Here is a 13,366-nt window from a genome sequence, read left to right on the forward strand (position 1 = left end):
GAGATTATGTCCAAATAATGTCTCCTGTGCAGCCTTACTGCCCTGGAACCCACATGCACGTTCCCCGTTTAGTCAAGCTGGGTCCCAGAGATGTCCACTAATTTTATAATTGTTTGTATGGAACATTCTTGTGCTTGACAGGTGCAGTCCTTACTGAGCTACTGGCTTTCCTGAGCTCCTCAGTCCTTCAGAGCTGCCTCCCATTATCCATCCCATGGAAGAGCCTTTGATTGCAAGTGGTGACATACTAGCATGGATAACAGGTGGCAGTGTAATGACGAAATGAGGTTCCCACTAACAGAACAAATCCTACAGTGCCCAAGGCCAAGAAACAGAGCTGGGTTGTGCAGGAATGTCAGGCGAGGGGTTGACTGCATGAGCTGACTCAGTGGCACCATTGCACTTGTGACAGATTTCTTGAACTAATCTCCAGGAAGGACATGTTGCCATTGAAGATGTCCCAGGGCCTTGACAGCCTATGATCCAGCCACCCTGATGTCATCATTAGTCCAGTCCTAATTCATATCATCTGGTGGGGTCAGAAGAGGTTCAGGTGAGGAGAGCAAGAAGGATTTGAGAGTGCAGAGATCAGCGCAGAGACCTTGCTGTGATGTGCCTCCCATTTGTGCAGTACACATGGATGTAGACAAGATGGGCTTTGCCTAAAGACAGTGGTGGGATTCATTTGTCCAGGCAAATGTAGGAAGCCAAACATGCTCTGGGGCACTTGCCCAGCACGGACTCCAAAGGGACATGGTTTTCCCTAAGGTCTCATGCGGTATCTGCTACAGACATACGGTTGTCCTGGACACTTGAGCATCTGACATGGCCCTGCCACCCTATTTTATGTCAATAAATCAAGTGTCTCCCCTGAATGACATTGGCTTTTTGTAACACTGGAATCTGCCTGTGTCTTGGCTTCATAGTGAGAGGAGCTCTAGTCATAGTAGGCATCTAGTGTCATTTCAGATGGTCAAGGAAATTCACCACCTGGCCCTATGCTGATGGTCCAGAAGGATGCGGGTGTCCTGGTTGCTCCATCAGAGCAAGCAGACACAGGCACATGCCTAAGACCAACTCTGTCTCTTCAAATGTCACCAGCTGTTTGCATATGAGCAACTGACTTCCACCGTCCATCTCCAGGGATTGTAATGGGAGCTTAGACAAGGAGCTTGCTTGCAGACCTCTTATGCTCACTTCAGCTTAGGCAAGGGGCATCCCACCTCCTATGTGCTTGTGGCATTCACAGGAAGGAGCTGAATCCCACTGCTTCCCAGTGGCTTCTGAACAGGCATGAGATGCCCAGATTGATTCATCTGAAGGAAAAGCTGAACCATGGAAAAATGAGTTCCCTTCCTGTCCCTTTCTCGGTGTCCTGCCTAGTTAAGACCTGGGAGTATGGATTTCCAAGGTAGGACATTTCTGTGTCTCCTAGATGACCATCCTCTGGTGAAGCAAGTGACAACACTGTAACTGATCTCTCTGAACTGTTTAGAGAGAGACCAAAGGTGATTATTCTGTTTTACTTTTGTGAACAATTCCCAGGAGGAGAGAGCACAAGGGACAGAGAAAATCATGCCTTCAGCTGGGCCACTGTTGACTAGAAAGAGCAGGCTGCTGGGGTGGAGGGCGCTCATGGCAACCAGACAGCAGTGCTGAGAGACAGCTGTGTGCAGGAGCAGCAGCTCCTCTGCTAAGAGCAGCAGAGCTCCAAGCACTGCCTGCAACTGCTGACCTGAGAGGAGACAAGGCTGACAGTGAGATGTGAAAGGCAGTGTGGAGCAGGAGGCCAGGGGAGAGCTCCTTGCAGGAGAAATGCCGTCTTGACACAGTAAGTTTGGCCGAGGGGCAGTGCTACTGAGGTTCCTGGAGGGGTCTTCTAAACCCATTCCATCCCAAGACTGAAAGCTTCTTCTAAGGATTATTCTCCCGGCTTCTCTAGTGCTGGGGAGGAGGAGATGCTTTAGAGCAGGGATTCCTTGCCACACTGTCAGAGGGACAGGGCAGGCTGCTACTTTCTCCCAGGAATGGTGCAGGACTGTGAAGCTGGGACATGCACCACAATCTGCCCTGGGCTGTGATTCAGAGCAGTGTCTGCACCACAGAGGGAGGTGAAAAAAAGGCTCCATGAAAGGGAAGGAGTTTCCTTCCAAGGCTTTCAATTTCCTCCTTTTGGCAGGGAGAAAAAGGAAAGAGTTTTCTGGCTTGGCAACGGACTGGGACTCACTGATCTTCACTCTTGGAGATCAGAAGGTGTGTGAGAAAGGTCAGCAAAGCTCTTCAGCCCCACCTCCCACCACAGCTGCACCAGCAGCAACTTAATGGACTTACCAGGGTTTATGTGACTTGCTCCTTGGGACCTGCATGCAGAGATGCCCCTGGACAGTGCCCTAATCTGGAAGGTTTCTGTAGGGCAGAAATACGCATGCAGAGGGTGGGAGAGGGTCTGTGAGCACCGACAGGAAAAAGGCGTTAGGACGGAGAAAGCTCCCAACAGGGCCAGCTCCAGGAAGCAGAGATGAGGAGGGAATGAGAGGGAACTGCAAACAGAATCATCATGGGGAGACGGATTTGAGCAAGTCTTGATCAGTCCCTGCAATGCAGACACCCTCCTCTGGGCCAGCCCCTGTGTCTCCCCTTCCCACAGGCAGAGCCTCTGCCCTGACAGCCATGGAGTCCAGGGCATGAGCTGCCTCTCCTGCAGCCAGACCTGCAGGAGAGGAGAGGGGCATCTCTACTGCCACAGGCCTGTTTTGTGGCACTTGATAAAGGGCTGAGTGACTGCTCTGTGATATCATTGTCTATGATGCAGCATGCCCAGCTGGGTAAGGTGAGAGCTTTTTCAAGTGCGTCCCCCCCCCCCGCCCTTGCCTGCCTTGGAATCAGGATCATGATGTTGCTCCTTGTTTCCCCTCCTGTCCATGATGCTCCTCTTCTTCCCTCAGGCTCTTAGGGTTCAACATTTTCAGCTGCAGTTCAGACACTGATTCTGCAAGTTGTGCAACAGAGGGGTCTGCATGGGAATGAGGTTTCCCCAGCCCCTTCTAAACTGTGTGGCTAAAGGAACTGCAGCCTGAGGGGCTGGGAAATGAGCTGACTTCCTAAAGTAGAGCCCATCTTCAGTCTTAAAAGTCCTTTGACTGCCTCCCTGTGGTGTCCTGTCAGGCAGTGAGCTGCCTTCCTGAAAGGCAGAGCTGTCTCATGGCACCTCTGTGATATCTGAGAGACTAATGAAGAAGGTGTAGAGATTCGGAGAGTATGGAGATGGTGGTAGGAGGCTGCCTAGGGGCACCTGAAAAGAGCTCTGTGTGTCCCTGGCTAGATGGGGAATGTGGAGATCTCCCCCTGGTGCCCTTAGAAAGGCTGAGAATTTTGGAGACCTGTACTTTGAAACTGGACTCCTCTGCACTCAAGAGGGGCTGGTTTCTTTTTAGAATAACATCATCCTCCAGCTCAAGGAGATGTGAACACAGGACAGCTGGGAATAAGACTAACAGACAGATGAGGTGTCCCCACTCTGCAACACAGGACAGTGGATGGCTTCCTCTCAGGACTCACAGTAGAAATGCCAAGGATTTCTACCTTTGAGGAACTTTTCCCAAAGGTGACATCTAAAAGAAAATAAAATCCCTGTGAAATCTCTAAAATTCTGTTCCTCAAAGCTCATTCTCCAGAACTGGAACTGAAGATGCTGAAAAGTTCTTCTACATGATGAGTGGATTTCACCTGACAGAAACTGTGAATGTCAGGATGAGTCCCCCACCCCACCTCGTTTCCCAGTTCCCACTGCTGTACTGACTCTTCGGAAGCCCATAGGCATAGGCCGAAGCTCCTCATGGCAAACTCAGCCAGTGCAAAAGTGGAGGTCAAGCAAGGAAGCTGCACAAAGACCCTCTCAATAAATAGAAAGGCAATGTAGGGACCTGTATGAGAAATGCATTTTTTTTTTCTTGAAAAATATATCTTAACTTCTTCATGTCTTTTCTTCTTTGGACAGTCCCCCATGCCTGGAGAGAGCAAAATGTCCAACAGCAGCTCCCTCAACGAGTTCCTCCTCCTGCCATTTGCGGACACACCAGAGCTGCAGCTCTTGCACTTCTGGCTCTTCCTGGGCATCTACCTGGCTACCCTCCTGGGCAACAGCCTCATCATCACAGCCGTAGCCTGCGACCACCATCTCCACACCCCCATGTACTTCTTCCTCCTCAACCTGGCCCTCCTCGACCTTGGCTCCATCTCCACCACTGTCCCCAAATCCATGGCCAATTCCCTCTGGAACACCAGGGCCATTTCCTATTCAGGATGTGCTGCTCAAGTGTTTATGTTTGTCTTTTTGCTTGGAGGAGAATTTTCTCTTCTCACTGTTATGGCCTATGACCGCTACATTGCCATTTGCAGACCCCTGCACTATGGGAAACTCATGGGCACCAGAGCTTGTGTCAAAATGGCAGCAGCTGCCTGGTGCTGCAGTTTTCTCAATGCTCTCCTGCACACAGCTAACACATTTTCACTACCTCTCTGCCAAGGCAACACAGTGGACCAGTTCTTCTGTGAAATCCCCCAGATCCTCAAGCTCTCCTGTGCAGACTCCTACCTCAGGGAAGTTGAGGCTCTTGTGGTTAGTCTTTGTTTAGTCTTTGGATGCTTTGTTTTCATTGTGCTATCGTATGTGCAGATCTTCACTGCTGTGCTGAGGATCCCCTCCGAGCAGGGCCAACACAAAGCCTTCTCCATGTGCCTCCCTCACCTGGCCGTGGTCTCCCTCTTTGTCAGCACTACAGCATTTGTCTACCTGAAGCCCTCCTCCATCTCCTCCCCGTCTCTGGATCTGGTGGTGGCTGTTCTGTACTCAGTGGTACCTCCAACACTGAACCCGCTCATCTACAGCATGAGGAACAAGGAGCTCCAGGATGCCCTGAGGAATGTGATCTCATGGACATTTTTCAGCAGTAGTAAAATTCCCTTTGCTCTCCACAAATGACTCCCTTTGTGTCCCATACTAGAATGGAGCTGTGTTTGTTCAATTATTATTATTATTATTATTGTTTTTGTTACTATTTGTTATCATATTGCTACACAATCCAAATACTTGGATTCATTCCACTTTTCCTGAGACTGCTCTGCCACACCTGGTGCCCACATAAAATTGCATCTAACACTGGGTCAAAGCTGTCTCCATCACCATATCTCTGTAATAAAGTAAGTTCTTCCTGGTGAAGTGCCTGAAGGCTGGGCTTCCTCCAAAACTCCTGTCCCTCACACCCTGTCCCCAGTACATGTTCTTGAGACACTCTCCCCTGCCCTGCATCCTCTTTCTTACCCCAAAAGTCACCTCCAGAAAAGACTCCGTGCCCAGCTGGAAAACTAGGTGTCCAGCTGTGGGCCCTGGGAGGATGAGCCCTCTCCTGGGTCCTCTGCAGGGCTGGCAGGGAGCATGCAGAGGAGGTCCTGAGGCCACCTACTAGACCTGCTCCCATGGGAGCCCTCAAGCAGGATCCTTCAATGCAAAGATCCTGCCCAACTTGTTGTTGCATGAACAGAGAGGAGAAACTGCCCCAGGAAACTCCTCCCAGCCCCAGCCCCTCATACAGCCATTCCCAGCACTGGTCATTCCCCACAGTCCTGGCGAAGGCTGATCTTCGAATGTAGCCAACTCCACCTGCCTGCTGGGCTCAGCATATGTATGGGGGGAATGGCCAGTCCTGTCTGGCCTCTCCCTGGGACTAGACCCCAGCAGACCCCGGAGCATGGCCTTCTGCCAACCCTGATGGGGACAGGATTGGGGTTGGGAAAGGGCTAGGGACTAGTGGGATGCTACAGGGCAGGAGGGTCATAGGGACCAGAGCACTGAGGGCTATCATGGGGACCATGCAGGAAGCACATATCCCCACCCTGAAGCGATCCAGCTATCTTGAGATCCTCATTAGTCCAGTCTCTGTATATATCATCTAGTGGGGTGAGAAGAGGTTCAGTGGGAGGAGAGCAAGAAGTATTTGAGAGTGCTGACACTAGAGCAGAGACCTGGGTGTGATGTGCCTCCCTCTTCTGCAGCACACTTGGATGTAGATGGTACAGACTGTGCCTGAAAGCAGAGGTAGGATTCATTTGTTTGGGCAAATGTAGGAAACCCAAGATGCCCTGGGGTATGGCATCTACCTACCACGTACGGGGGTGTACGTACCCCCGTACACCCTTCCTGGGAAACCTGCATGCATGACTACCTCTCTGAAATGCCTGTACACCAATGCACGCAGTATGGGGAACAAACAGGAGGAGCTGGAGATCTGTGTGCGATCGCAGGGCCATGATCTCATTGAAGTCACAGAGATATGGTGGCATAGCTCACATGACTGGAACGCTGTCATGGATGGCTACGTGCTTTTTAGGAGAGACAGGCCAGGAAGGCGAGGTGGTGGAGTTGCTCTTTATGTGAGAGAGCAACTGGAATGAATCGAGTTATGCCTAGGGGTGGAGGAGGAGGCAGCTGAGAGATTATGGGTAAAGATCAAAGGTCAGGCTAGCATGGGGGACACTGTTGTGGGTGTCTACTACAGGCCACCTGACCAGGAAGAGAAAGTTGATGAGGCCTTCTATAGACAGCTGGAAGTAGCCTCACAATCGCAGGCCCTGGTTCTCATGGGAGACTTAAGCCACCCTGACATCTGCTAGAGGGACTACACAGCAAGGCACAAGCAGTCCAGGAGGCTCCTGCAACACATTGATGACAACTTCTTGTCACAAATGGTGGAGGAGCCTACAAGGAAGGGTGTCCTGCTGGACCTTGTCCTTACCAACAGAGAGGGACTGGTAGAGATGTGAAGATTGGGGGCAGCTTTGGCTGCAGTGACCACGAGATGGTGGAGTTCAGGATCCTGCAGGAAAGAAGTAAGGCAACAAGCAGGATTGCAACCCTGGACTTCAGGAGAGCAGACTTTGGGCTCTTCAGAGACCTAATTGGTGGAGTCTCATGGGTTAAGGGTGGGGGGGGGTCCAGGAGAGCTGGCTAATATTCAAACATCACTTCCTCCAGGTTCAAGAGCGGTGCATCCCCATGAGTAAGAAGTGCAGCAAAAGGGACAGGAGACCTGCATGGGTGAGCAAGGAGCTCTTGGTCAAAGTCAGAAGAAGAAAGTACACAGAATGTGGAAGAGGGGACAGGCTACTTGGGAGGATTATAGGAATGCAGTCAGAGTATGTAGAGATGCAACTAGGAAGGCTAAGGCCCATTTGGAATTGACTCTGGCAAGGAATGTTAAGGACAACAGGAAGGGCTTCTTCAAATACATCAGCAGCAAGAGAAGGTCTAGGGAAAATGTGGGCCTGCTACTGAATGGGGCAGGGGCCCTGGTGACAAGGGACACAGAGAAGGCAGAATTACTGAATGCTGCCTTTGCTTCAGTCTTCACTGCTAAGGGCAGCCCCCAGGAATCCCAGAGCCTGGAGACAAGGGAGAAAGTCTGGAGAAGGGAAGACTTTCCTTTGGTTGAGGAGGAAAGGATTAGAGACCTTCTGGGCGGGCTAGACATCCACAAATCCATGGGCCCGGATGGGATGCACCCACGGGTAATGAGGGAGCTGGTGGATGTTGTTGCCAAGGCACTCTCCCTCATCTTTTAAAACTTCTGGAGAACTGGAGAGGCACCTGAGGACTGGAACAAAGCCAATGTCACTCCAGTCTTCAAGAAGGGCAAGGAGGAGGACCCAGGCAACTATAGGCCAGTCAGCCGCACCTCCATCACTGGAAAGGTGATGGAACAGCTCATTCTGGGTGTCATCTCCAGATATGTGGAGGAAAAGGTGATCAGGAGTAGCCAGCATGGATTCACTAAGGGGAAATCCTGCTTGACCAATCTGATAGCTTTCTGTGATGGAATGACTGGCTGGGTAGATGAAGGGAGAGCAGTGGACATTGTGTACCTTGACTTCAGAAAGGCTTTTGACACTGTCTTCCATAATATCCTCCTAGATAAGCTCAGAAAGTGTGGGTTAGACAAGCAGACAGTGAGGTGGATTGAGAACTGGCTGAAAGGCAGAGCTCAGAGGGTTGTCATCAATGGTGTAGAGTCTAGCTGGAGGCCTGTAGCTAGTGGAGTTCCCCAGAGCTCAGTACTGGGTCCCATCCTGTTCAACTTCTTCATCAACGACCTGGATGAGGAGATGGAGTGCCTCCTCAGCAAGTTTGCTGATGATATCAAGCTGGGAGAAGTGCTTATTCAGCTGAGGGCTGTGCTGCCATTCAGAGAGACCTGGACAGGCTGGAGAGTTGGGCAGAGAGGAACCTCCTGAGGTTCAACAAGGGTAAGTGCAGGGTCCTGCACTAGGGAAAAATAACTGTGTGCACCAGTACAGGCTGAGGGTGGACCTGCTGGAGAGCAGCTCTGCAGAGAAGGACCTGGGAGCGCTGTTCGATGACAAATTGATCATGAACCCGCAATGTGCCCTTGTGGCCAAGAAAGCCAGTGGTCTCCTGAGGTGCAGTAGGAAGAGTATTGCCAGCAGGTCGAAGGATGTAATTCTGCCCCTCTGCTCAGCCTTGGTGAGGCCCCATCTTGAGTACTGTGTCCAGTTCTGGACTCCCCGGTACAAGAGAGACATGGAGCTACTGGAGAGAGTCCTGTGTACGGCTACGGAGATGATCAGGGGGCTGGAGCACCTGCCCTATGAGGAATGGCTGTGAGAGCTGGGCTTGTTTAGCCTGCGGAAGAGAAGACTGAGGGGGGATCTTATCAATGTGTATAAGTATCTGAAGGGAGGGTGTCAAGGGGGACAGGGAGAAACTCTTTTCAGTTGTCCCGTGTGACAGGACAAGAGGCAATGGGCAGAAATTGAAGCACAGGAAGTTCCACCTGAATGTGAGGGGGAATTTCTTCACTGTGAGAGTGACGGAGCAATGGAACAGGTTGTCCAGAGAGTTTGTGGAGTTTCCTTCTCTGGAGATCTTCAAGGCCCGCCTGGATGCAACCCTGTCTAACATGCTGTAGGTGACTCTGCTGAGCGGGGAGGTTGGACTAGATGATCTCCAGAGGTCCCTTCCAACCTTACTGATTCTATGATTCTATGAAGCTGCCTCCCTTGGTCTATTCCTTTGAAGGGTCCATATGCCTTCACACATAGGGCATTCCCCTCCTCATCTTTCCTCATGATCTCTCCTGAAGAACATGTATCTTCCATTGAAGGGCTCCAGTCATGTGACTGATCCCACCATACCTCTGTTATTCCAACCATGTAGCTGTACTGTGACAACTTGTACATCCGCACTTGTTCCTGGCTGCACACATTTGCATATGTGTTGGCTCCCACACCTCAGCTGTAGTGCTGATGGAAGATTTGTCACAGAGAAACACGTTATCAAGGACCTTATGTATGCAAAGGCTTTGATTGCAAGTAGTGACACGCTAGCATGGATAGCAAGTCACAATGTAATGGTGAAAGGAGGTTCCCACTAACAGAACAAACCCTGCAGGGCCCGGGGCCAAGAAACAGAGCTGGGCTGTGCAGGAATGTCAGGCGAGGGGCTGACTGCATGAGCTGACTCAGTGGCACCATTGCACTTGTGACAGATTTCTTGAAATAATCTCCAGGAAGGACAAGGTGCCACTGAAGAAGTCTCAGGGCCTGGGCAGCCTGTGATCCAGCCACTTTGAGGTCATCATTAGTGCAGTCCCAGTGCATATCATTTGGTGTGGTCCTAAGAGGCTCAGGGGTGAAGAGTAAGAAGGCTCTCCAGAGCAGAGACCTTGGAGTGATGTGCCTCTCATTTATGCAGCACACTTGAATGTATACGAGATGGGCTTTGCCTAAAGACAGTAGTGGGATTCATTTGTTTGGGCAAATGTAGGAAACTTGAGATGCCCTGGGGCACTTGCCCAGCACACACTCCAGAGGGACATGGTTTTCCTTTAGGTCTCATGGAGTATCTGCCTGGACACCTCGAGCATCTGACATGGAGCTGCCAACCTCTTTTGTGTCATTAAATCAAGTGTCTGCACTGAACGACATTAGCTCTTTGTAACATTGGAATCTTCATCTGTCTCAGCTTCATAGTCAGTGGAGCTATATTTATTGTAGCCATCTAGTGTCACTTCAGATGGCCAAGGTCCACCTGGACCTATGCTGATGCTCTAGAAGGAAGAACATATGCTGGTTGTTCCATCAGAGCAAGCAGATGCTGGCACATACCTAAGACCGACTGTCTCTTCCAATGATACCATGTGTTTGCATGTGAGCAGCTGACTTCCACCCTCCATCTCCAGGGATTGTAATGGGAGCTTAGACAAGGAGCTTGCATGCAGCCCCTAGGCTGTGCTCACCTGAGTTTTGGCAAAGGATATCTCACCTCCTGCATGTTTGTGGAGTTCACAGGAGAGAGCTGAATCCCACTGCTTCCCAGTGGCTTGTAAACAGGCATAAGATGCCCAGATTGACTCATCTGAAAGAAAAGCTGAACCATGGGAAAATGAGTTCCCTTCCTGTCTCCTTCTCGGTGTCCTGCCTAGTAAAGGTTTAGTATAAAAGAAGCTCTCAGTCTTGGGATGGAAGAGGTTTAGAAGACCCCTCCAGGAACCTCAGTAGCACTGCTCCTCAGCCAGACTTACTGTGTCAAGACCTGTTAAAATTTCTCCTGCAAGGAGCTCTCTTCTGGCCTCCTGCTCCACACTGCCTATCACATCTCACTGTCAGCCTTGTCTCCTCTCAGGTCAGCAGTTGCAGGCAGTGCTAAGGTAAGCCATTTCCAGGTAAGACATTTCCATCTTTCCTAGATAACCATCCTCTGATGAAACAAGTGACAACACTGTTACTGATCTCTCTGAATTGCTTAAAGAGGGACCAAAAGTGATTATTTTGGGTTACTTTCGTGAACAATTCCCAGGAGGAGGGAGCACAGGGGACAGAGAAAATCATGCCTTCAGCTGGGCCCCTGCTCCTGAGCGGGGCCAGGCTCCTGGGGTGGAGGGAGCCCATGGCAACCAGACAGCACTGCTAAGAGACAGCTGTGTGCAGGAACAGCTCCTCTGCAAAGAGCAGCAGGGCTCCAAGCACTGCCTGCAACTGCTGACCTGAGAGGAGACAAGGCTGACAGTGAGATGTGATAGGCAGTGTGGAGCAGGAGGCCAGAAGAGAGCTCCTTGCAGGAGAAATTTTAACAGGTCTTGACACAGTAAGTCTGGCTGAGGAGCAGTGCTACTGAGGTTCCTGGAGGGGTCTTCTAAACCTCTTCCATCCCAAGACTGAGAGCTTCTTTTAAGGATTACTCTCCTGGCTTCTCTAGTGTTGGGAAGAAAGAAATGCTTTAGAGCAGGGATTCCCTACCACATCATCAGAGGGACAGGGCAGGGCTATGAAGTTGGGACATGCACCACAATCTGTCCTGGGCTGTGATTCAGAGCAGCGTCCCAGCACGACAGAGGAAGGTCGAAAAAAAGGCTCCATGAAAGGGAAGGAGTTTCCTTCCAGGACTTTCAGCTCCCTCCTTTTGGCAGGGAGAAAATGGAAAGTTTTCTGGATTGTCAATGGACTGGGACTCACTAACCTTCACTCTTAGAGATCTGTAGGAGGTCTGTGAGAAAGGTCAGCAAATCCCTTCAACTTCGTCTCCATTTCCAGCAGCACCAGCAGCACCTTTATGGACTTACAGGGGTTTATGTGACCTGCTCCTGAGGACTTACATGCACAGAGATGTCCCTGGAGAGTGCCCTGTCCTAGGCAGTTTCTGTAGGGCAGAACTGCACACACAGAGGGTGGGAGAGGGTCTGTGAGCACCAAGAGGGAAAAGATATTAGGACAGAGAAAGCTGCCAGCAGAGACAACTCCAGGCAGCAGAGATGGGCAGGGAATGAGAAGAAACTGCAAACAGAATTATCGTGGGAGGATGGATTTGGGCAAGTCATGGTCAGGCTCTCCAAATCAGACACCTTCCTCTGGGCAAGGTGCCTGTGTCTCCTCTCCCACTCAGCAGAGTCTCTGCCCTGACAGCCACGGAGTCCAGGCCATGAGCTGTCTCCTCTGCAGCCAGACCTCCGGCAGAGGAGAAGGGCCTCTCTCCTGCCACGAGTCTGTTTTGTGCTGCCGAACAAAGGGGCTGAGAGTGACTTCCCTGCAATGTCACTGTCTGTGATGTGGCATGCCCACCTGGGTAAGATGAAAGTTTCCCCAAGTGTCATTCTCTGTCTCTCTGTCCCTCTCCCCCTGCCTCACTCTCTGTACTTGTCTGCCTTGGCATCAGGATCATGGTGTTGCTCTTTGTTTCCCCTCCTCTCCATGATGGTCCTATTCTCTCAGACTTGACAGGACTGGGGGGATGTCAGCTACAGTTCAGATCTTGACACTGTGAGTTGGAGAACAGAAGGGTCTGCATGGGAATGAGGTTTTCCCAGCTCTCTTCTTACCTGTGATGCTCCAGACAATGCAGTTCGTGAGGCAGGGAAATGATCTGATTCTCCCTTAAGGAGAGCCCATCTACAGCCCTACTAGTCCTTTGACTGCTTCCCTGTGATGTCCTGCTAGGCTCAAGTTCCTCCCCAAAAGCCAGAGCTGTCTCATAGCACCTCTGTGATACCTGAGAGACAAGCGAGGAAGGTGCAGAGATGCTGAGAGTCTGGAGACGGTGGTGGGAGGCTGTACAGAGGCACCTGAAAAGAGCCCTGTGTGTCCTTGGCTAGAAGGGGAGTGTGCAGAGCTCCCTCAGGTGCCTGCAGAAAGGATGAGAAGTTTGGAGACCTGCTCTTTGAAACTAGATTCCTCTGCACTCAGCAGGGGCTGGTTTCTTTTTAGGGTAACATCATCCTTCAGCTCAAATAGGTGTGAGCACAGCACAGCTGGGAACAGGGCTTATAGATAGACAAAATGTCCCCACTCTGTGGTAGGTAAAATGAATTTGATCCTCTCAGAACTTGCAGTAGAAATGCTGAGGATTTCTGCCTTTAAGGAACACTGCACGGCTGTGACAAGGACATCTCCAAGAAACTAAACACTATTTAAAAATCCCTAAAACCTCAAACCTCATTCTTTAGAGTAGGAACTGAAGATGCTGAGATGCTCTTCGACAAGGTGAGTGCATTTCATTTGACAGAAAATGTGAATGTCAGGGCTAGTCACCTCCACTCCCCTGTTCCCACTAATGTACAGCAGGACAGATCCCTCTGCAACCCACTGGCAGAAGTCACTGCTCTTCAAAACACACTCAGTCAGTGCAAAACAAAGCTCAAGCAAAGAAGCTGCACAAAGATCCTCCCAGTAAAGAGAGAAGCAGTGAGGGAGGGGTTTATGAGAACTAGAACATTTGGGGCCTTTTTTGCTTGAAAATTCTCTCCTAACTTATCAGTGTCTTTTCTTCTTTGGACAGTCCCCCATGCCTGGAGAGAGCAAA

General features: G+C 50.7%; 1 protein-coding gene across 1 annotated transcript; it reads left to right on the forward strand.

Annotated features, from left to right (window-relative positions):
• Window positions 1–4,021: 4,021 nt before the first annotated feature.
• Window positions 4,022–4,981, forward strand: LOC134154612 (olfactory receptor 14A16-like). Its single transcript, XM_062601286.1, has one exon. It carries the CDS (start codon window positions 4,022–4,024, stop codon window positions 4,979–4,981), a length of 960 nt encoding a protein of 319 aa, XP_062457270.1.
• Window positions 4,982–13,366: the final 8,385 nt, after the last annotated feature.

The sequence above is a fragment of the Rhea pennata genome, unplaced genomic scaffold (genome assembly GCF_028389875.1).
Source record: "Rhea pennata isolate bPtePen1 unplaced genomic scaffold, bPtePen1.pri scaffold_32, whole genome shotgun sequence".
NCBI classification, from domain to species: domain Eukaryota; kingdom Metazoa; phylum Chordata; class Aves; order Rheiformes; family Rheidae; genus Rhea; species Rhea pennata.

Coding starts and splice junctions, on each gene's coding strand:
- LOC134154612 (XM_062601286.1), top strand. CDS start 4,022: ATGTCCAACAGCAGCTCCCTCAACGAGTTCCTCCTCCTGCCATTTGCG.